This window comes from Myripristis murdjan, chromosome 10 (genome assembly GCF_902150065.1).
Source record: "Myripristis murdjan chromosome 10, fMyrMur1.1, whole genome shotgun sequence".
NCBI classification, from domain to species: Eukaryota; Metazoa; Chordata; class Actinopteri; order Holocentriformes; family Holocentridae; genus Myripristis; species Myripristis murdjan.
The window spans coordinates 17,749,957-17,774,577 of record NC_043989.1 but is presented as its reverse complement, the minus strand read 5'-3'; the positions used below and the strand labels follow the sequence as shown (position 1 = coordinate 17,774,577).

General features: G+C 40.3%; 1 protein-coding gene across 1 annotated transcript; it reads left to right on the top strand.

The window, feature by feature from the left end:
- Positions 1–209: 209 nt before the first annotated feature.
- Positions 210–23,843, top strand: tspan17 (tetraspanin 17). The gene is made up of 8 exons (XM_030061532.1): positions 210–823; positions 9,605–9,655; positions 12,471–12,617; positions 13,507–13,677; positions 14,186–14,311; positions 15,461–15,508; positions 17,318–17,434; positions 17,723–23,843. Exons 1-8 carry the CDS (start codon positions 737–739, stop codon positions 17,786–17,788), a joined length of 813 nt encoding a protein of 270 aa, XP_029917392.1. The 5' UTR covers positions 210–736; the 3' UTR covers positions 17,789–23,843.
- Positions 23,844–24,621: the final 778 nt, after the last annotated feature.

Genomic DNA, 24,621 nt, shown 5'->3' with positions numbered 1-24,621 from the left:
CCTATAGCGGACTTTAAGTAACACACTCACTGTCCTAACCTCCGGGGAGTGAAATAGCTAAGATTAAACTATTCCTCCTTTTGTCGTGGACCCAGCGGTAACATCCACACGGCTCCCTGGATGTCCTTGGACCCCACTTTGGACACCACAGAGGGGATAACCTCCACTGAAGCGCTAGAGGCCGCTCTGGCGAACAGGCGAGAGCAACTTAGCGCAGTGGTTTCCTCGTTTGACAGCGAGGGCTTGTTTTCACAGCACAAACCAAGGAAGAAAATTTCAGCCCGACCAGACAAATGCAGCAACGAGAATTACCCGAAGCTTCATGTAGCTGAAAGGAAAACAACTTTATACGGCGTGTGTGTGTGTGCGCCGCCAGTGTAACGTTCGGCAAGTGTGTATTGATTGAACTGCAGATGGATGTTGGTGCCTTCCACTCAAGTGTGCCTGGATTTGTTGTTGTTAGCTGCTAATGCTAACCATAGAAGTTGCGAGCTAGTTAGCCTAGCAAGCCAATGGTTAACCAGCGAGTGTAACGTTAGGTAAATAAACGCCTGTCTTTTATTTTAATTTTATTTGTTTAAATGCTGGCTGAAAAGCAGTTCAGCCTCTTGTAGCTAATGGATCCAACCAACGTTAGCTCCAGTGCTTCAACAAATGCAGCTTTAGCCAAGCTTTTGAAGTACAAGCTGCACTAACAGTTAAACGAGCTCGCCAGCTAGCCACTATTCCTGGAAGAATGAGTAGAAAACATCATCATTTTAAAGGAGCCGAAGTAAGCTGCTGTGTGAAATACTTCTTGTTCGGATTCAACATTATATTTTGGGTGAGTATATGTGGTCTCCTTTCTGTTTAACTATAACACTTTGGGAAATAGTCCTAGTGGGGAGCAACATCACATTTTCTGTTAGCTTAGTAAGATATTCAGTGTTAGCTGTGTAAATATTAACGGTTATTTTTCAGTTGCAGGAAAATGGTCAATGAATAAGGTATTGTCGACTGCGTGTGTTAGTGCTGCTGTTGCTTGTTTGTTTGATAAACACTTTGTTGTATTTGCATGAGTATCCTGTGGGCAGTCAGAAGTTTGCCAAAATGAATAGAGTAATTATCTAGTTTTAGGCTGGCACGTCTTCCTTGCCATAAATTTTAAATCTTCACCTGACGTTACCTCAGTAGTAGTGCACATCAAACGTAACATGTATTTCCTGTTGTGAACTGTGGACCACTAAAACTCTGAAGAAGTCAACTTTTTGTTGGGCTCATAGGCGACAGGCGAGTAAACCTAAGATATCACCAGCCTCTTAAACTATTTCATCAGCTGACCTTGTCTTTAGTTGAGAAAATGAGCTTCAGATGGGTGATGATGTGTTTACTGATAGGGAAACTTGGCTGCCACAGACAGTTATTATCACCCCATCAGTAGTAGTAGTAATAAGTTCCACTCTTTGTTTTTTTGAGAATAAGCAATCAACCTCAAATGCGTATTGTTTTGCCTATTGCAAGAGAGCTTGGTCTCTTTTCTAGCTGCTGTTACCCCCACCTCCCCCTCGTCTGCACCCCTCTATCTCTATCCCCCCCGTCTGAAAAGTTCCTCTGTTTACCCCCTACCCCACCACCACCTCGCTTGTTGCATGTCTACATTGCCTCTTTGCGGTTGGCGTATAATGTCAGTGGGTGAAGGAATGGCGTGTCTGTGTGCGCCAGAGGGTCTTCCCACACACTGCTGGAAGGAAAAGGCCACACGGGCCTGAATACACCCCAGCCCTCCTCCTTTCAAGCACCCCTTTCACTTTGTCCACGACTATAGTACTCGGGCTCTGCATGACAGCATTGTTTCTCCCTTGCTCCCTCACACACACACAAAGAGGGATGGTGAGAACAAAAGCCGGGGGGGGGCATGGGGTGTGATTTTCTGTTTTCTCCCCCTTCAGATGCTTGTCCTGCCAGACCCATCAGGCAGATGGGATCCACATGCTCTTGGCTCTCCTCCTACTCTTACTCCTTTTCACCTCCTTCTCCACCTCCTTGTATCCTCATTCCACAGCAGCAGTACACAGCACTTGCCTTTGGGTATCACACCTTACCTGTACTGTGTAGTGGTTTTGGTGACACAGAAGCAAACAGTCAAGCAGGCCAACAGCGCTTGCTTGTTTTAAAGCATGACGTGCAGATATATTTCACAATTCGTTTCACTTGTAAACAATGCAATTTATTCCAGTTTGACCAACTTATCTACCAGGAAAGACTGACTCATAGGTCTTAGCCTTGTGTCTGACTCATATTGTGCTCTTTCAGACTGTTGGACACCTAGGCCAAGCTTACAGCCCCATGTCTGAGTGCTGTGCGAGACTATGTAACATGTTCCAGCTCGCTGGCTCGTTCTGTTAATAATCACCAAAAGATGTTTGCCTCTTGTCTGTGCTGTGAAACTGGATTTGACAGACAAGCCAGTGCATTGCCAAAATATAGAGAAGCAGGGTGTATTCTCTGTCAGACAACCCATTTATCTTTCTTGTAGTGACATTTTTCAGGCACAGACAAAGTATTCATAGAACCTAAATATTGAGAGCAAAACAAGCGTTTGCTAATGGAGCAAAGTGCCAGTGTTACTTGTATGGTTGAATTCCTCTAGCACTTGAGCTTGTTGTTGACAGCCAGCCATTCTCACCCAAGAACAGCATACCTTCTCTAGTCCTCAGAATAGACACATTCCTCACATCCACCTAATTAATCACATTTTCTGCCCGAGCTGCTGAAATGTTTGGAAGCTATGCGTGCTGTAATTAAGAGCTTGTTAAGCTGTAACCAAGTTGCTGAGTTGGTTGGATGCAGGCTGCGTGTTATTAGCTGGCTAAAGCTCTCTGCTCTTCATTGTAGCCTTGTTCTCAACCGCGTAGTCCATACCAGTCAGATACATTTTGCCTCTGAGCGGACAGCAAGCTCTTGTTTCAGTTGCGCACTGTGTAGTAATTAATCAGCCTATTTGATACATTGATTATGCATTATCAAGTGTGGAGAAGTGGGGATGTACAGTACGTAGAATTTTTTCCTTGTTGTGGAATTAGACTGTTATCCACTTCTGCCACGCTATTGATATCATATCAGCAATGACTGTGATAGCACAGCCATCGTCATTAGAAAGTCAGCATCTTAGGAAGTCACAGAGGACAGTCATGCTTGAGTAAGTCTGTGGTGTGTGTGTGTGTGTGTGTGTGTGTGTGTGTGTGTGTGTGTGTGTGTATTTGTGTGTGAGTCCAGGCAGCATGTGGCTTGGTTTGTCTGCTAGATAGTTGAGGTTAATAGGATCAGCTGGCTTAGAGGGGCATCTCCTCAAGTGTTGATAATCCCTCCATCCACGTGAAGAGGAACCCCTGACGGGGAACACACACACACACACGTCCTATGTGAGAACTTAACAGAGAAAGAAGTCGTACTCACAGCTTGATTTGAATAGCTGTGCTGTCTGCACAGCTGAGAAGTAACAATGCTGATACAAGAACATCTAGTGCAGGACCTCATGAGTTTGCACAGCGATGCTGCATAGAAGCAAAGATAAGATGCAGAGGTGGGAAGAAAAAAAAACAGATGCTAATTATTTCTTTGTGCAGGTGCAGTTGAAAAGAAAAACAAAAGGCTTTCAAAACATCTCACACCAAAACAAACAGAAATCATGAAGTGTAGTCTAAGCAAGAACATTGAATACAAATTCTGTTTTTCTTTTTCATGGTGATGAAATATAGGCCATTATGAATACAAGAAGATGATTACGGGGGATAATGAAAATCTGAAGCTAGTGTTGAATTTTTAAAATAACAGAACTTTTTTTAAAGGTGTTAAAAAATGTTTAGACACTTATTTTCTCAGTTAGTGTACAGATAGAGCTGGGCAATATGGACAAAACCTATTTTCATGATTACAACTATCTCTAACCAGTTACCTCAACATTTATATTGTGACATTACTACACGATTTTTTGATGAACAGCCATTAGTAATTTGCTTATTATGACCAAGCAGGAAAAGGCAAATAACAGAGCAACTACAACAGTCTGGTAAGTTCAGAAAATGGCATCCCTTTACTGTAATGCAACCTTTAACACCAGGAAAAGACTGTGCCTAATGCCATATTACAATTTTCGAAATCCCACACAATATCAGCTCTCATATCATGATATAGATATATTCTCAATAAATCACCCAACTCAGTGCAAACCATGATGAAATTTGGCACTAGCACTGTCTGTGTCACTGTCTTTCCCGAGTGTGACTCTTGTTGCCCACAGCTCGCTTGGGGGACAAAGTTTGATGAAAGTGAAGAGAGCAAACACGTACCAAGGTAGGGTTCAGAATCACGCAGTTAAATTCATTTTGGTTTAAACTTTTTGTTTCATAAGGGAAGTTTGCTTTGCAGATAGACTTGAAATAGAAACACACTAAAAACACATATAACAAGGCTCCAAGCCAACTTTTTCCAGTGACGGGGCTTTGCAGGTGGCACCAGCAGATAATGTGATTGCACTGATATTTGCTCTAGGGACTGTTTCAGTTTCTGTTTCAGAGTGTGGCTAACTGACTTGAGCCCGACGGGTCCCAACAGGCCCGGGTTGGGCCGAGTTCGTACAGATATTTAGAAATAATGTTCAGGTTTGGGTTGCGTTTGGTCACATCAGCATTATTTCATTGAAATATGATGGACCTACTGTCTGTTCTGGGCAACTTCCTTTGTCCCGAGTTTACGTGATGACGCTGAAGGCAACTTAGGCTATTTCAGGCGGAATATGTAACCTAGCGATGGAGGACAAGCAAAATCTCGGGCTCAGGTCGGGGTCGGACACAAAATCAAGAATGCCTGTTGAGTTCAGGTCGGGCTCGGTTTCTGTGCTCTTAGGCTCAGATCAGGTTTGGACAAAAATATGCGTGCCAATCTGCACTCTATTTCACACATCGTAATTAATCTGTCTGAGGTCTGTCGCCTATTGCATTTGCCATGATTACAAAGTGCCATTGTGTTGTCTTGACTAGATATACACAGGCAGTGTGCTACAATATGTAATGACCAGTCCCACTTTGGTTGACTACAACAGACTTTTTAGTTCAAAACAAATGAATTTGTCTCATGATGTGACAGTGCTGAATACAACACACAGCTGCCTGTATAGTCTGCATCAGCTTTACAAGTTAACTTCACACACAAGCAGACCATTTTAAATGAGCTAACTGTAGACTAAATTATTGCAGTAGTCAAAAGCAAGTAATCAACGGGGAAGCAAGGTAGGCAATGTGCCAACTGTAATTTTGTTTAAATGAGCTGTTTTACATTTGTGATAAACATCCTGTCCTGTCTAACAACACTGACTTTTGAAATGGTAGTGATCAGTTATGCACATTAGCATGTATTCTTTAATCAAGTCAGCAGGTCAGTGTTAATATGTACAGAGTAACAGACAGATTAACAAATACTAAAACAATATGATAGATCATTGCACATGCACAGTGGTCTCAGGCTGCTGCCAAGGTCGCCTCTTAAGTTTTGGTTGGAAGTTGGAAATGTGACTTGATATGCACTTAAGTACTTTTGGTAGTTGATAATCACAAAGTGGACCATATACATAGGTACTCTTTTGGCATCCTGTGTTTCTTTGTGGTGCAGCAGCAGAATTAAGAGGAGGAAATGCTTGTTATTGCTTGTTATTTTTATTGATTTTTTTTCTGGTTTGTTTGATAGTTCACAGTAGATACAGACAGGAAAGATGGGAAGAGAGAAGGAGATCATATGTGACAAATGTCCTGAGCCACAAGGACTCTGTGTAATACATATTAATATTAATTCAGTAACCAGAAGTCATTGTGTATTTATGATATTTTTGACCATACATCTCAATATCAATATTGTGATGGCACTGACAAGTGTTTTCAGCGCGCTGACAAATGGAAAAACATTGGGACTGATCTGATCCAGTATTGTTATTGGGTGCCAGTACTGACGGCACAGACTGATGTTACTGATCTACCTAACAATCCAGATTCCACAGTTGTAATGTTTTTATAAGTTATTAATATGTAGTAATACTTTTTAAGCCCATTGCTAAAATATTGTTGCATCTAATTTGTAATTAAACAATTCTACCAAGATATTGGTTGTCCACCTTTTTTTATTTTTTAAATTTAATTAATTTTTTTAAATGATGTATTTATTTTTTTTTTTGTCTACCAGAATTATATGAGTTAGATGTAGCAGCACACTCTGCAACTGACTGAGCTGGCTTTTTACATGACTGAAGAAAATTGTCTGGCGTTAATTCGTTTTCAATGAGAGGTGGATGGAGGAGCAGTGCAGGGCGGGCCAGCAGAGCTGGATGTGGGCTCATCCTCATAAAAACATTACACCTGTGCAGCATGTGCCTGCCTGCCTCCTTGAATAAGGTTCACCCATCCTGAACATTTGATACATATACATATTAATATTAATTCAGTAACCAGAAGTCATTGTGTATTTATGATATTTTTGACCATACATCTCAATATCAATATTGTGATGGCACTGACAAGTGTTTTCACAAAATATTTACACAATGAGATTTTTGATAAACAGTCATTAGTCATATGGATATGATGACCAAGGAGGTAGAGGCAAACAACAGAACGATTACAACAGTCTAATAAGTTCAGAAAATTGTATCCATTTACTGTAATGCAGCCTCTGAAGCCAGGAAAAGACTACGCTTAATGCCATACTACAATATCCAAAATCCCAGACAATATCTAGTCTTATATCACTATATTGATATAGTATTGATTTATTGCTCAGCCCTACTGTGTACCACTTACCAAGGGTGTGTTCCTATCACAGTGGCCCAGGTTTGATTTCAGTGTGGGCCCTTTCCTGCATGTCATCCCCTCTCTCCGGCCTTTCCTGTCTCGCTCTATTGTCACTATTGAAATAAAGTGAAAAGGCAAAAAAAGATATTTGTAGAAGTAGTTCAGTGCAGTATATTGCTCAATACTAAACTCAAGTAATGTTTTTCCTCAAATTCAAAATGAAGCTATCTTAATCAACTCTGGCTGGTTAAAAAACTTTTGCAAGTTTGTTTGTTTGTTTGTTTGTTTTTTCACGTTTAGCCATAATAGATTACAGTAAGCCAATAGAGATTATCATGTACCCACAGAAGTTTCCTGCTTTAGTGTGTGTCTGCACAGTGATTTTAAGCAGTGAATTTGAATGTGGTCTCAGCTCTCTTGCTCCATATAGTTGGTCACCTACTTTAATATTTTTTATGGGCAAGACAGTCAAGTTGACAACTTTACAAGCTGTTTAACATGAGAAATTGAAAACATATCTTTAACATATTGCATACGTACATGAAAGTGTTTCTTATACAGGAGTATGTTGGGGTTTTTTTTAATACCAGAGAATGTTGTCTTGATATTAGAAAATTTTGATACATGTTAGAAGCACTGTATTACAGAAGTATGTGCAACCTAATAGATTAAAATACCTGGATACCAGGTAACTTGCTTCCAACATGTCATGTGATGTCATTGAAATTTGTTTGTACAGAATTATAGTGTTATGTGAAATATCACCACTAAGATGGGAGGATTTATATTTAAATTAATGTTCACAATAAATTTGATCTATTAATCATTCCCTTTCTACTTAAGTGAAGTTTATTTGTAGAAAGCGGTTTTACCATAATGTGATTTCTCAGGGCCCAGGAAAAAAGGAGTGAACTGATTTTCCCTAGCTTACTGAATTTGGTTTTCTGAAGAACATGATGGTTTATGGAGCTTTTCCATTGCATTGTGTAGGCTCTACCAGCTTTACTTTTTCTGTATTTTGTTTTCGATTGCAGATACTACATCTTCATTGCAAGTCCCTGCCAGTGTAAAAAATCAACAAGACCAACTTGAAATGATTGCTTCACATGAACAATATCAGTGTAACTAAGAAATTTGCTGTTTTTTTTTTCTTCTTTTTTTTTTTAAACCTGGATAGATTATCACTTATGACACAATGTTCTTCCCTGTTCAGTTTCTCTCTGACCAGTCAATGGTCTGCAGTGTTTCAAGTCAAACTTATGTCTAATGGAAAACTAAAACAAAGTGGGTAGAGCTGAGGCAAGTACAGAGAGACCATGAACTGGAAAATTGATGAGTCGACCACTTTGTACCTCATGTTGCAGTAAGGTTTCATCATGGTGTTTTGGCTTTCCGAAGCTGATAAGTAGAACGCAAAAGGATGGAGATCCACACTCATCGTCCCTTTACTTTCTAATTAAAAACACAATTAAAAGCAGCCCAGCCCAGGTGATAACCCAAAAATATTCACATTTGAGGAGCTGGACATGAAAATTTTCTTCTTAAAAAGCGCTCAAAACGATTAATCGATCAGTCATTACCAACTAGGCCTAAGTTGCAGTTTCAGTTTCTTTTTTTTTTCTGAATAAAAAGAAAATGGATTAACCACATTCCTGTAATATATACACACCCACAGACACATTGTATTGTATGCAGTTAACTATCACTTGTATTTCACAGTAAGTTATGTAGTACTGGCAGTATTGAAACCTTTTCTTTTACAGTTTAGAATGACTGCTGTAGTTGAAAATGTGTATTGGCTAATTTTGATTTATAATTGTAATCACAATATCTGGCAATTATTTCAGAGAAAAGTGTGCAGCCCTAGGCTCAGCTTTTTGAGGCTGAGTTGTTTTCTCTCATGGTTCTCGCTCTGTCTTTAATCTGTGCTGATTATTCAGTCGCAGAGTAAAAGGCTTAATTCTCTCTTGCTGTCAGTCTGATCCCCTCTACCTGATCTCCACCTTGACTTTACTTCTGTGTCACTTTCAAGCCCAATCCACCACACCCTTCACTACAGCCAGTTATGTAATGAAGGCTGAGCCAGCAACACGGCTTCAAAATGCCATTAGGGTGAGCACAGTGTCTAGTGTTTAGCATATTGTTATATTGTTTGTTTTGTTATGTGTGTGCTGATGGGTTGCCACAGGTTTACTTGCTCACTCTGATTTAATCAACTCACCAACAATATGATTTAGCCTGATTTCAATGGACCCATTTGAATCAGGCTCTGCTATCGTAATGTCTCTCAGTTGAGCTCATTACCATTCAGAATCTCTTTTGAGTGACATTTTATGGCAACTAACAACTTGTAACCCGCATAGATTAATAGACAAAATCATTACGAGTGCTAGTAAAAGCACGCTGTCCAGAAATTTATGATAGCATTTTGGTGACGTTTTGTCTAATTGGTCTAATTTTTTAAGCCTGGTTTGTATCCCTATAATGGAGTGGTCTACAGGTAGCCTTTTGACGCAGCATTTTGGAAGGTCTCTTGTATTTATGTTTTAATTTGTAAGCCTGGCATTAGTGCTAGACTGGCATGGTAGGTTAGTACTGTTAATACATTTAGTCTCTCAGTTGCCCACTGGATATAACCAGCTACAGTGATTTGATAGTTGACTCTGGCCACACCAGGTTATATCTTCAAGGAATGCAGTGTTATATACATGCTGGAAATTTAGGTATGGGTAATCACTTGCTATGGTCGATTTCTGTCCAACACTGTGCTGCCTTTTGTGTTTTTACAGTTACTTGGAGCAGCATTCCTGGGTATAGGCCTGTGGGCATGGGCGGAGAAGGTACGTAAACACATGTACACAAACACACGTCAGCAAGATACAACACTGCCTCAGCAGCGTACTTCAAATTCCTGCCCTTATTATTCCTGCTATTACCTAAGCTAGAAGTAAGATTTACACCAGGGGGTTTGGATGAAACAAGGGTTATTGAGAGAAGTGGTGAGTTTGCCGCCGCATGCAAAATGGGAGCCCAATCATGGCACTTAAACCCACATTGCTTGATAATGGTCTTGGAACATGTTGTACTGGGCCTCTCAGGAAATGAATTATGCTCCTGCAGCTCTACTGTGACATGACTTTTAACAGTGCTGTAGAGCCAATTTTTAGCTTGCATACAAATTGTTTTTCCCATAGGCATAGAGTCGATCAGGATGTTCTGTGAACTATGTGACATTAAGCTTGCAGCTTCATTCTAAGACCCATATGGTCAAATTTATACCTCAATTTGATTCATTTACTATCAGGACTGCAATGTCTTGGAGCGCGTTGACAAATGGAAAAGCATTGGGACTGATCTGATCCAGTATTGTTATTGGGTGCCAGTACTGACGGCACAGACTGATGTTACTGATCTACCTAACAATCCAGATTCCACAGTTGTAATGTTTTTATAAGTTATTAATATGTAGTAATACTTTTTAAGCCCATTGCTAAAATATTGTTGCATCTAATTTGTAATTAAACAATTCTACCAAGATATTGGTTGTCCACCTTTTTTTATTTTTTTAAATTTAATTAATTTTTTTAAATGATGTATTTATTTATTTTTTTTTTTTGTCTACCAGAATTATATGAGTTAGATGTAGCAGCACACTCTGCAACTGACTGAGCTGGCTTTTTACATGACTGAAGAAAATTGTCTGGCGTTAATTCGTTTTCAATGAGAGGTGGATGGAGGAGCAGTGCAGGGCGGGCCAGCAGAGCTGGATGTGGGCTCATCCTCATAAAAACATTACACCTGTGCAGCATGTGCCTGCCTGCCTCCTTGAATAAGGTTCACCCATCCTGAACATTTGACAGTGTGACACTAAAATCGCTCCCCCAGTTGACCAGTTAGCAGACATGAGGTGCATTATATTATATCTAGGTCTACCATCAAATGATGAACTTCACAAAACTCTGTCCTGGAAGCCAGCACAGGATGTAGCCCTGCTCTCCTGCTGTTCCTGCCTCCATAACAAAACTAAACAAATGATGTCCCTCTCCTGTTTCACAACTCTTCCTGCTCACACCCGGCTGCAGTGTTTTCTTTGCTAATAGGCAAATTTGTACATTTGTAACACATTTTTTGGGTCAGATACTGTTTCTGCTGAAATGCTGCAGTCGTTGTTATGGTTACAATGTGTGGACCCACAGGTCAGCCCAATGTAATTTAACCCTTCTCTTGGGACATGGTGAGTACAGCAGAGTGGCAGCACGGAGCCACATGCAATTTTCGTCGACCATCTAAAAATCCCTTAACAGCTGGCTAAGAAGTGCTATGTGGCTTACTACAGCCTCATGTAACCTTGCACTTAATACCAACGTAAATAATTATAAAGGTAGTAATAATAATATTCAAGAGAAAAGAGCTCTCGTATCAGTATCAGTAAATATCCAAATTCAGGTATCTGAATTGGATTGGAACTGAAAAGTGGATCGATGCATCTTTGAAATGGAATTAGGCTTCAGCATTTTCAGGAAATGATAGTAACCATGGATCCTGCGTGCTTGCTGTTTTATTTTCCACAGTACACAAGCTCCAAAGGTCAGATGCTGCCATTACCCTCTCATGTGTGAAGGAATATGGCATCACTCAAAATTTTTTCCAATTGAGTCAACAGTCAATTTGTTCATTAATTAGCCAGAAATTGTACCATTTGGTTCAGTAAATGCTGCACCAGCGTGGAAACATGTACTGATTAGTCACGTCTGGTCATGAACTCTGTAAATAGGTCTGCACAGGAGTACCGTGGTGGAACAGTGTGAATAATTTAAAAGGATTAGGCTGAATGATGAATTGTGGGAAATGGAAAGGCCTGATGGTGACTTTGGGTCTGGGTGACTAAGATGATTAGTTTCAAGCCTCCTGCACTTAGACAGACTGCATTATTGTTGTAACATTCATGCTTAAATTCAAATTAGACCAGTTTTTTTCCTGCACTAGTGTCATATGAGGAAAAACAATCAAATGCAGTGTTGCCTCTATCTCAGAGTTGTCTCCCAGTTTATTGAAGCAGTCGCCTCACTGAAGCAGTAACTCACTTGGGCTATAGCTGCAAGTCCTTTCATTTTGTGCACTATATGAAGAGGAAACAGGATGCACAAACTGGAGCAGACCACAGACTGACAGGAAGACATCTTGAACACACTGCAGCCTCAGGGCTGTGGGGGCAGGGAAGGACCAACGTCTGTTACTGAACATTTGTAAAAGGTTTCATGTTTTACAGGCTTGTGAGGGATGTACCAGAGACTAAAGCAACTGTGTTGATGATAAATTGATGAAAATCCATGTTCTTTTATTCAGTAAGCAAAACACCTGATAGACAACATTCTAGAGGAGTGACAGCATTGCCTCCTCTAATAGATTTCAGCTGTACTGGAGCAGCTCTGAACAGGGCAACCCAGGCCACTCTGGCTTGCTTCTGGCTGGTTGTATAATTAATTCTCAGCATTTCTCTTTGACACTAGAAGCTCTTTCCAAGGTTAACTGTGTGTGTTTTGTAGAGAAAGAAGTTTTGCCTAGACCTTGCATTAAAGATAGGAAGGATTGATTTTAGAAGCATTGCAATTAAAATTCTAACCACCCTGGTTTGTCTGTCTCCCTTCCTTGCAGGGTGTGCTGTCCAATCTGTCGTCCATCACAGATCTGGGAGGCTTTGACCCTGTGTGGCTCTTCATCGTGGTGGGAGGGGTTATGTTTATCCTGGGCTTTGCTGGCTGTATTGGAGCACTCAGAGAGAACACCTTTCTGCTCAAATTTGTAAGCCGACTTCCAGCTCCTCTTTCCTTCAAGCACAGCATAGATATTTAACCACTTCACACCTCCAGATCCACAGTTCACACCATAACTGTCAGTGTAGCAGGTGTCATTTGACTCACACCAGCCAAATGTTAGGGGTGAATGCATTCCAAAAATGTGCGCTACTGCATCGCTAAACCAAATCTCGTCTCATTGGAAAGCTACAGTGACAGGCATTGATCCATGTCTTGATCACGACCAGAACATTTTCTCTTTGTCAAGCAGCATTTTCTCCATCAGCTCCTTTTGTGTTTGGCTTATGTTCTAAACTGGCCAAAGCTGTGACACATCATTTTTGGATTTTTTTTTTTTTTTTTGGTTCAACTGCACTGATAGTGTGTGACTGATAGAGACAAACTCACCTTGTTTTAGGCTGCCATTTGGAGTAGCTATTAACTCTGGCCCATGTCCATTAGCAGAGGCAGATCAGGCTTCAGAGTGTGGAGTTGATGTGGCTTTTGGGGTTGGGCAGTTCTTTATAACCCAGTGCATTTATCATTAGCGCCCTTTTTCCTCCTGCATTTACGGTAAAGGGATGATATAATGGTACCTGTGGGACTATGGTCTCTCTGCCACATTCAGTCAGTCAGGTCAGGGCGTACAACTGAATCTACACAGCGACAGTACATCACAGCTTTTTTGTTTGTTGGTTGGTTTGGTCATTTTTTTGTTCTTTGTTTGTTGCTTCAGAAACGGGTAGAACCAAATATTATTAAAGGTGTTTTCGTTCTCATCCTTCACAGAGAGGATTTTATAGGGTGTATCTTGATTGAAACAATAGACTCATTGTTTTGCATCTGTGTGCGTGCCTTGTGTGTGTGTTTGCTCTTTGTGTGGCTGTACTTTGCAGTTCTCCGTGTTCCTGGGTTTGATTTTCTTCCTGGAGCTGACTGCAGGGATCCTTGCCTTTGTCTTTAAGGACTGGATCAAAGACCAGCTTAATTTCTTCATCAACAATAATGTCAAGGCCTACCGTGATGACATTGACCTGCAGAACCTCATTGACTTTGCCCAGGAATATGTGAGTGTCTGCAGCAGTGAACTACACCAGCACTCAAAACATCGAAGTTCCTTTGAACAGTCTGTTTCTCTGCACAAAAACTGTTAAAGGAATCCACAGTTTGAGTGGAATTTCTTTTATATCATTTACATTTACTTCTAAACTTGCGCACTTGTACACTCCAGGTCAGAGATGAGAATAAGCCAGGCACTGCCATCATGGAGTAAATCTTATCATTAATCTGATTGTAATTGCTTTAAACCATTATCCAATTATATGAATGAAGCGATTTAGATAATTGGCTCTCGTGTGTAAATGCTGGGCACTGCCATGACGTAACGGCTGTTTAATCTGCTGTTATCTCTTTGTGGCTCTCTATCTGTAGTCACTACCTGCCACAGTAAATTGTGTGCCAATTCAACTGACCTGAGTCAGCCTCTCAGAGCTGTTTCAAGAACAGATCAGAGAAAATAAATCTTTCCAGTATCCATAGTAGGTTGTTAATTGCTCGCTGTTGTTGATATCTCAGTGGTCATGCTGTGGAGCTCATGGGCCCAATGACTGGAACCTGAACATCTATTTCAACTGCACCGACCAGAACCCCAGTAGGGAGCGCTGTGGAGTGCCCTTCTCCTGCTGCGTCAAAGATCCTGCTGTAAGTCATTCAACACAAAAGGACTGCTTTTGCAGCTGCTAAACCTGCATAAATAAGACAAAACAAAACCATGTATTTCACAAAGCACCCACAAATGCACCACTTGTGCATTTCACTGTTTTCGGGAGCTTTGCACTGCCAAGCAAATCGTGCCATGGTGCACCTTCACTATTTGCACATATTTAAATTAGGTAATCTGCATACGTTTGATACAAAATGCCCCGTTCTGTGCAAATGAGCCTCACTGTAAAATTAGTCGAATTCACAAAGACTAAGTGCTAATAGACACATGCAGTTAGAGTGAAGTTATAAGTGTTTTCAGTGAGTTGATGGTAATTGAAGCACATTTTTGAGGGATATGCTCAGAGTTTCCGGTGATCTTGGCAGCAGTGATTGTAGCTAGGCGGCCAATGAGCAGGCTGGCGTTTTCATGCCAGGTGTGCTCAAAAGCGGATATTTTGAAAGAGAATATCACTTTTTGATTTAACTGAGACCGCAGTTATTTGCAGATACAGGTTGTCAGGTCAAACACATCTTGCTATATTTTATGGCATCAAGCATAACACTGAGCCTGCCATCCAAAGATGCTGAATCGACCTTGAGACAGCAGATAGCAGTTGCAAGTGAGGCATTTATGGTGCTTTCAGCAGCCACAATCCATTCTTGGTGAATTTGCCTCTCAGTATGCAGAAAAACAAAATAACATAGAGCATATTTGGGCTCTATACGTAATTGTGCATAATCATATATACTGATTTTAGTTTAACGGTAAACAGAATAAAGAGAGAGAAACAATGTTTCAACCTTTTTAAAAATGAAAATTACTGATGATGTTTTGATAGAAAATGCAGAGAGTGCAATGAAATAATTAAGTTCCTCAAATCGAGACAAATAGCTGTGATCACAACATTTAGCAAAATCACTGACACTGAGTCATTTCAGCTGTTACTGTGTAGTCGCTCCATATATCATACTCCAACAATGTGTATCCAAATAATATCTAACGAAGTGGGTTTTTACAGTGTATTTGTTGAAGGGTTACATCCGTTTTTTCTGCGTCATTGTAATACCATGGTCACTTGGTGAAATGGTTACATTAAAGCTATCTGAACGAGGATTTCACTTTTTTTTCGTTGCTCTTCCATACAGGAGGACGTCATCAACACACAGTGTGGATATGATGTCCGAACTAAAGGGGTTGGTATCTCTTGACATGCTTCTGTTGCTTTTCTTGTCTCTTTAAGGTCTACATTCTTTACATTCCTTTTCTTTCCTCTCCAATTATTCTGTTTTCAGGTATTTGCCTTTATGAATTTTGTTCTTCATGATGTGTTTCAAATAAATGTAGTTCAGTCAATACAAATAAATGTAATTTAGTGGTAATAGAAAAAGTTTTCACCAGCGGTACCATTACAATCCTGGACCATGACTGGCAGACAGTGCCAGCCTCCCTGATTAATATTACTCAAAACTGCTGAGTTTAGCCATTCCTGAGGGTGTGTCAGTTCAAATGCTGCAAACCTGCTTGAGAGAAATGATTTCAACTGATTAAGTGCAAGTCAGGTCAAGTTGTTATGGTCCTGCTCATCTGAAACTGCCTTAAAAAAAAAAAAAAAAAGATTTTTTAAAGTACAGTGACTTTAATGGAACTTATAAAACAAATCAGAATTTGATAGTTGATCAGGACTAAGCCTTGGTACATGGTACTTACTCTTATCCGGTGAGCCACTGGGGTGCCCCCCACAGTCCTATAAATATTGCAAATGTTGGATTGCCACAGTAGGGCTCTTTGAAAAATCACTTTATTGTTCAGAAATGAACATTCATGTAAACCAAGAATTGGCCAGCACAGGAACAAGGGAATATATAGGGTTAAGTAGCACACAGGCTCCTCTGCTGTGCTCCTTGCCTTAATAACAGATTGTTCTTCTAACAGGGATAATTAGGCTCCAGTTATAGCCTAGAGGAGAAGCCTTACTATACTCTGTAATTGGCGACTCAGTGGGTTATGCCAGTCTGTTGCCTTTTCCTCTGTGTGTGGGTGTGGTGGTTACAACTCACTGCACTGCACTGCAGTCAGAAAGAGTGCTGTTCCTAGGCGCATGGCAATTCAGTGAACCACCTGCCACAGACTTGGCATGAATTCATTTTCTCTGTGTGCTCTTCTGCTAGCGCACCATCCAGTGACATTCACTGAAACTATCAGTGACGCGCAATCAGTTCCTGTGCAGATTGTTTATGGAGTCTCAGTGCAGAGTGGGAAAGAGGAAGAGCGGGAGACATGGGGAGGACAGCCGAACAACAAAAGCAGAGGGCTGAAATAGCTTCAGGGGAAGTTCACAGTCAGAACAACATACTGCTTCCTGCTTTTTCATTGGCTGCCAAGGGGCTCCCTTTACCTCCCATTGGTTGTGAGCTAGTTTTCCAGGTTTTGCAAGGGAACAAAGGGTTTCCTTGGTGGACTTGCCCGAGAGAGTAACAAAGGGAGAATTGTGGGAAGACCTTTCTCTGCATCCAGTCTTACCCCCTTTAGTGTCATTGGAAGCCCTAAATTACACCTTTATGTTGCTGTCTCTGAATAGCCCACATATCATCATCTTAATCTAACAACACAAAACAGCCATCTGTGCTTTAGCAGGAACAGCTCCTGCCTGTCTGGTCAGTCACACAAGATACTTGGGAAAACTGAGTGCACTGCCTTGATATTTTCCTGTGTTCAAATGCTGGAACGTTGTAATCTAAGTGTGACCAGGGTACCGCCCACACCTTTTGCCCTTCTCTTCTGCAAAGGAGTCAGTGGGCCAAACACCACCTGTATCAGAGGCGATTCACCAGCTTATCAGTTTTTTTGTTTTTTTTTCATTCTTGTTCGAGCTTTAATGTTGGTTTGATTCAGGCAAAGTCCAGAGACTTGGCTGAGCTGATTGTTTTGTGATTTTTAAACAATTGATGTTTCTTTCATTCTCTTGTAACATCATGTTTATCTTGTTTTTTTGTTTGTGCAAGGACTTGGATCAGCAGAAGTATATCTACACCAAGGGCTGTGTAGGACAGTTTGAGAAGTGGCTTCAGGATAACCTGATTGTTGTAGCTGGAATCTTTGTTGGTATTGCACTTTTACAGGTAAGTAGTCCTCTTTTGTGGTTTATTTTACTTCCAGGCATTTACACAAGGAGACAGGGTGCGTCGCCTGAAATTTTTAATCTAAAACCAACAGTATTGCTGTGTTGTGATTTTGGGTAATTAGTGCCATCTAGTGGCAAGAACATGCAACATCATAAAAACCCCTGCAGTTACTGCAATGTGATCAAATATGCGGTAGTCCCTCCTTTATCCACAATAACATCCATACTCGTGATGTCAGTTTCTGTGAGTATCTTGAGCTAATGTCCTGTGTGGCCTCCTGTGTAGATTTTTGGGATCTGCCTTGCTCAGAACCTCGTGAGTGATGTCAAAGCTGTCAAAGCCAACTGGTGACGCCTGCTGTCACCGGAGAGGTGACTGGAGGGAGCTCCTCCCCTTAAACCCTCTGCAGGACAAGCCAGCACACTGCAACAACAACTCCCACCCAACTCAAGACTGAGAACTGAGAACATGAGTCTCTGCCTACTTTGCCACTGAGCTGAGCAACATATGCACACACGCACACACCTGCATTTCTGCACACACGCATGCAGACACACAAAAACAGAGTTTACTTTCCTGTTTATCAGTGACGCTTGCAGGGAGAAAAAAAAAATTCCACTCAAACCAAACAGTCAACACAGCTACTTTGTTTACCACTCATCTGGGAATTTACCCAGATACACAGGGGACTGTCTGTCTACTTCAGAATTGAATTCTTTATGTTTTTCTCTGATTTTGGTCTTCGGATGAGTGTATTTATGGTGATGCTGTTGCACAAGGACTCCTGTCAACTGGGAGAGTGGAAACTTCGGATGAAAGTAAGAAAGAGAGAATGAAAAACAGAGGCATAGAAGAGGTTAACTCCTCTTTTACAGGTCACATATCCCATCGTCACATAGCCTCAGTCCACCCAGCAAGGATTTTAATGTTGAAGAAAATGCCTTTAAGGTCTCTTTTTACATGCCCATCCACTTGTCCCTACTTCTTGCTGCAGAGAACTGAAGACAGGCCAATTAACACAGATTCCTATACATGCTGTTTTCGCCATCATATCTGTTTAGGACAACTAAAAAACTGAACACTGGCTGGTCAAGTGGGTGACTCATCATTTCTGGAGAAAAAATGAAATTCCATCTCAAAATGTAAAAAGTGCCATTAATTTTCAGTGATTTTTTTTTCGTATTATTTTTTTTTCTTTTCTTTTCTATTGTTGATGTGGAATTTCTGCACCCTGTTCTGGAGTACCTCAGGTTCTGGCCAACAATATATGTTACTGAACAGCCTGCTTTCTGCCACCAGTTAAGAGCAAACCTATTTCCCCCATGTCTATTAAATATGGGTAGACATAACTGATGAAGATAAAGACTGAGAATTCCTCGAAAGACACCCTATTTGCGCTGTGGTGGCTGTGCTGTCTGTGCTGTCTGTTGCATTACTGAAGGTTATTGTATTATCTGGAGTGGCCTGGTTAAGATAATAGGTCTTCACTATGCCTGGAAAAATGGTTTGATGGTAGATTGTTGTTTATCTTTGAGCATCCCTGAAGCACTTGGGATTGCTGGTTTGGGGCCTTCTCTCTTGATCTTTGTTACCACAATATTCCTATGGTTTTATGCTTTTATTTTCTCCACTGTGTGTGCAAACAAGAGAACAAGCCAGTTATTAAAGACTTTATCCCTTTTCCCCTGTTCCTATGTAGACATCTGAGGCATTTTTAATGTTGGTTTGTTATTTCACTGTACTGGGCACCTGATTATCCGCTGATTCTTCAGCTAACTGAGAAATGGTTTGTCATTGTTTGTCTTGTTAGCAGTCATAATGGAACACAATAATGCCAGCTTGCCACAAGTTACATTTTTGTCTTGCTGCTGCTCTTTGGTTTCTATTAGGAATGTCAACAATGCAAACAAATCATTTCTCAGTTAACCTTAATGTGAATTTAAATCCTGTGTCCCATTAATTGGGAGGTTCCAGTTTAAATGAAACAGCAAACAAGATTAAAAATGTCACAATATTGCTTTTATCTTTTCTCCAGTGTTGTGTCTGAAAGTTTCTGTTTTATTTGGGCTGGTTTTTAAATAGAATAGTAAATACATGCTGTTACCTTTTTTGTTATTAGCAACAATCTCAATATGACATGAATGCTGCTTTAACTTTAATTAGATTATTGAAATTTAGTACAGTCACCAAGCTAACAATGCTTATGTTATAGCTTATAAGGAAAATGCCATATAGTTTTCATTACCATTCATAAAAGCAGGCCGGGGCATCATTCTGCCTACAAATTTACACTCTGTGCACCCCAACTTTTTTTCCCCTTTGGTGTTCATTAGCAAAAATGCACTCGGCTCAGTTGAGTTGCACATTTACATTGAATCAGGGGAAGAACTGTAGCCCTTGCCCCTCTTGACATTGTGCACAATCAGACTCTCAAAATTATGTTTGTAGTTCAACCAGATGGAATGACTGGGTCAGTTTGATCATTTTTACATGACTGTCTGCAGTTAATCACTGACGTTGTTCCTGGTTGTAGCAGTATCTCATGTAGATACACACAGGACCGCACATCTGGGGGGTATTTCAGAAGGCAGGTTTACTGACTACCACAAGTTCAATATCAGAGACCTGGGGTTTTCAGTTCTAAGAGGCAACATTAGATTATCTCGTGGTCATTAATGGAAACTTGCACTCTGAAATGAATCTTCTTGGTAGCAGGTTTACTCGAATTAAACTTGAATTATTTGTCAACATGTTGAGCCTGCAACATTTTTACCTGCTGCAGTTGACATAAAATGATTGAGCATTCCTTAACAACCATGTAGACCAACGTTTTTGTCCTCTTGTGCATTGAACATAGTTTTAATTGTGTTTATCGTGGCACTTTTTTCATTCCTGCACAAGCGCACCAAAAAAAAAAAAAACACAAATCCAAGTATGGTTTACACGGCCCAATAATGGGTTTTCTCCAGGAGAAATCTAGCTGGGTTAACCTGATAACTCTTCATCTGTTACCCTGATTATGCAAGCCAGCTTTTTTTGTTTACATGGCATTTAAGAGATCAGATAACTGCCCATACATGGCGAATAACCTGAGTACCTAAGTGCATGTGAATCCTTTTATTTGCGCTCCACTAATGCTTTTTTTTAGTTCACCATGAACACGCCTCAGTGAGCTTCATCCAACTAAAGTTGATTGAACTCTCTGTAATCAGCTGTTCTGAAACAGAAAACTCAGGGTATGTCATGTCCTGTTTGTTCAATTCAGAGTTCAGGGTTACATTCAAGGTTTGTTAAACCACCTTCCTGGAAATACCCACCACCCCCCCACCCCACCCCCCACTGTCCATTCATACCCTCTGCAGACAAAAACATGTTTTGAATTGAAGACTGGTCGCTTTACTATCCAATGAACAGCACACCACAATTGGCCCGCTCCATCGACTGTATCTGTGTTAGGTTGAAATATAGTCCCATGGATATTTCTGTGCTGCTTCCACATCATCCATCTGGATCTCTCTGGTGTGCCTGTCAGTCTGTCTTGCCTGTGTGTGTGTGTGTGTGTGTGTGTGTGCGTGTGTGTGCTGGGAGGTGGGGGCGGCTGTTCTGACTACGTAGGTAGGACTTATAGCCACCACTGTAGCCCTTCTTTTTCAACAAAGACATGTAGCTGATAATAGCCTCTGATGATCACCTGCTGCACATGTCACATTTTGCCATGGCTCGCCCACTCAGACTTCAAAACAGCATCTCATTTGCACCCATTTCCAAGCTTGTCATTCTGATTGCTTCCAATGTCAGCATCGCACTTAATCCACGCCACATTTGTGTTTCTGCAAAATGTGTTTTATACAAGGATCCCATGGCTGCGACAGACTAAAAGGCGACTGACGGGCCATGTGTATAATATGCAGTATGGCAGCGTATATTTTCCTTGCAACACTGATTCACCGAAGAAATGTTTTTATCATGAAATCTTCAGTGAGCCTGTTTAAAAAAAGAAAAGGAAAAACAGGACAAAACATTTATTTTCATTCAGGCATGCACTGTGAATGCACACGTAGAATAAATCCATTGCATGCAACACCTACAGCACAACACATCTGCAACAGAATAATGGAGCAGTAATTGATTATCTCATTTGAAGAAAATAAGTTTCCATAGAAGTTCATTTATTTCAGTGCTTTTTGTGTGAACAGTGGGTAAGGGCATATCCCGCCTCACCATCCTCTGAGAATAGATGTGTTTTACTGAAATACAACGGAAAATTTAAACTAAATGAAAGACAAAGCTCTTCTAAATTCGTACATAATATTAGCCAGCTGTTCAGTATCACAATGTTCTGGGTCAAATGTGAGAATAAATATGAAAACAATTGATGTGATTATTATTCGCCCTGATAATTCTAAATTGATGCAGGACTCTTTGATTTCAGTCACTGTTTTGAATCAGTCTGTCTCAGCCAATTTCATAAAATCAGGTCGAAACCGGTGTTTTTATTACAAATTTTTAGTTGTTACGTAACCTTTTTAAAAGTTGGTTGGAACAATTTGTGATTGATTAGTTCAACAAATATTTGTAGCTTGTTTGTTTTTTCAAACTGCCCTTAAGTGGAAGAGTTTGCTCAGGGTTTGAACCATTCCATCCCTCCCCCCACCTCTACCCCCCCTTTAATTTCTGCATGGAAGATGATTTTTTGTCGTGCATGATAAAATGGAGGGCTGCCTTTTAAGTGGTTATGAGGATCTAGCCGAAGGCACATGGAAGCCAGGGGTGTCTGTTTTGTGTAAAGTTACTGCTGCAGTACAGAGCTGAGGTCTTAAACAAAAAGCACTCCTGTTCACTGTGCAGCGACTGTCTTTTCTGGCTGCCTGGAGATCACAATATCCAGACAGTCACCTTGGTAATAAGGACAAAAATGCCGTACGAGCCAGCAGTGAGACAGGACTTGAATATGCAGACTCTACAAAGGTTACTTACTAGAATGTGACGTTTATTTTTACACCTTTTGGTAAATTTGGTATTATATTCATTTTGTGTAGGGGAGAGGGGCAAGAGACCAGGTTGCTAATTATATTTTGTCCTTTATCATAATGGCCTTTCAACATGAAATGCCCCTTTAATTTCTCTCCTTCCCCTGTGGGCAGTGAAATCATTCCGAAGGAGGAGCCTTATGCATATCATGAATGTATAAGTCTGTATCATTATGGACCTATTCCTCCATCCCTTCTTAATAATCCTACCTACCCCCTTATGCAGCGCAATGCACAGCAGATGTGAAATTTAGGAATGTGAATAAAGCGATGTCTGTTGGATATAATTATAGTGGTTTTACATAAACGTGTAAGAAAAATATTTTTTGTGAGCATGAAAAGCAGATTACCATTCCATTGTGTCCTCTCTTTTTTTTTTTTCCCCCTCTGCCGGGTGTGTGTGTATGAGTGTGCAGGCCTACATGTATGTTTATATATGATCACAAAGCATATTTATCATCAGAAACAAGCAGTCAGACAAAGGCTTGTTTTTCATCTCTCTTCCGCAACTGTAAACATATCACTTCTTTCCTAAGGGGTTTTTTGGGAATCAATTACAGACACAACGCCTCCATCGTTTCTTGTGATTCTCAACATATGCATCCAAGAATGATGTGTGTCATACAGGTTGACTGAACTTTTTTTTTTTTTCTAATTTCTTGTTCATATAATCAAGAGTGATGCTTGGTAATGACATTGATAACTTGTTGTGTGCTATGAAAATGCATTTAAGTTCAAGTCTAGAAATCTGTTCCAAAAAAATTCAGGCATTTGTGTTTACATTCCCCACAAAGATGAGCAGTGCGTATACGACATTCCCAAGTCTACCTCATTGTGTGCAGACATTGTTCACGTCAGAGCTGGTGTAAGCCACAGAGAAATCACCACAGCTGACTTGTTTGTAAGCAACAAACTACAATAGATTTTGACATTATTTCCACACCAGGTCGTGATTTTTGTTGATCAAGTCGTAAGTCAGATATGATTGAAACAAAGATTTTTTTTTTTCCTTTGTTAGCTGATGAGGTTTACTGTTAAGACAACTGACAATGAATTAACGGCATTGCTGACAAAGGAGGTGCTTAACCAATAGGTTGCCCATTCAGGAGCCACTCTAAACATCCCTGTGTAAAATTAGACAACAGTTCAACGTTTTGCTCTTTTCAACTCTGTCGTTTCTCAGTTGCAGCAGAATGTAAGACACAACGCCGTACCATCCATCTATTCTCTTGTTTTTAATTTAGACCTGCCTATTTTGAAGGGTAGTTTTGTGAAGAAATGTTGAAAATGAGTGAGATAACTGTGGGACATGGTCTGTTACACTGTATATTGTGTTAAAATTTGCCTCTTTCATATATTAAAGGATTTATGAAAAAGCAGAGGTGTTTTCTTTTTCTTTCAAGAAACATGCACACACAAACAAAGCTTCATAATCATGGGTTGATTTAAGGAGGCATGCTACAAATATGGTTGCAGTTTCACTGGAATGTCATCTTTTATTTTCCTGTGACTAGAAAATGCTTTAATTTGTCACATGATGGGTGAGTCAGCCAATAGAGGGAGACAAACAGTGACTATCTGTTAGTTGAGACTGACAGAAGTTATTCAGGGTCATCATCTTTTTATGCTCTAATCAACTATAAAATGAACAATAATCAGTTTATAAGTTGTGACACAGAACCTGCTTTAAAAAGAATTTTTATTTTGCAGCAGTTTTGTATCTGTCATGAGCCTATTTTATTATGTTGCTATTTCAGCTTTCGTTTGAAGTGTTGGAGAATACTTTGAGATGATGAACAAGCATCCCAAATGCAAAAAGCAGAAACGTACATGTGGTGCCATGAAAGTGGATTTATTCAGAACATACTGTAACAGCCAAATGGCTTTTATTTTATAGCGTCATTTCTGGTGTCCTCGTTTAAAAAAACCAAACTTCCCTAAAGCTTAAAGAGTACATAAAATGCACAAATTTAACAGTATTTATATACAGATAAAGGGCTCTATATTATGGCTGCATGGTCAGCAACTTGGTCCTCTGTTTTCCTAATTTGATTCAAAGCAGTTGCCACCATGTACATTATCTGTAAGTAGATATGACTGCCCCTGTGCTTTTATCTGTGCAGGAAATGCCATCTACAGAAGGGCCGCCACAAT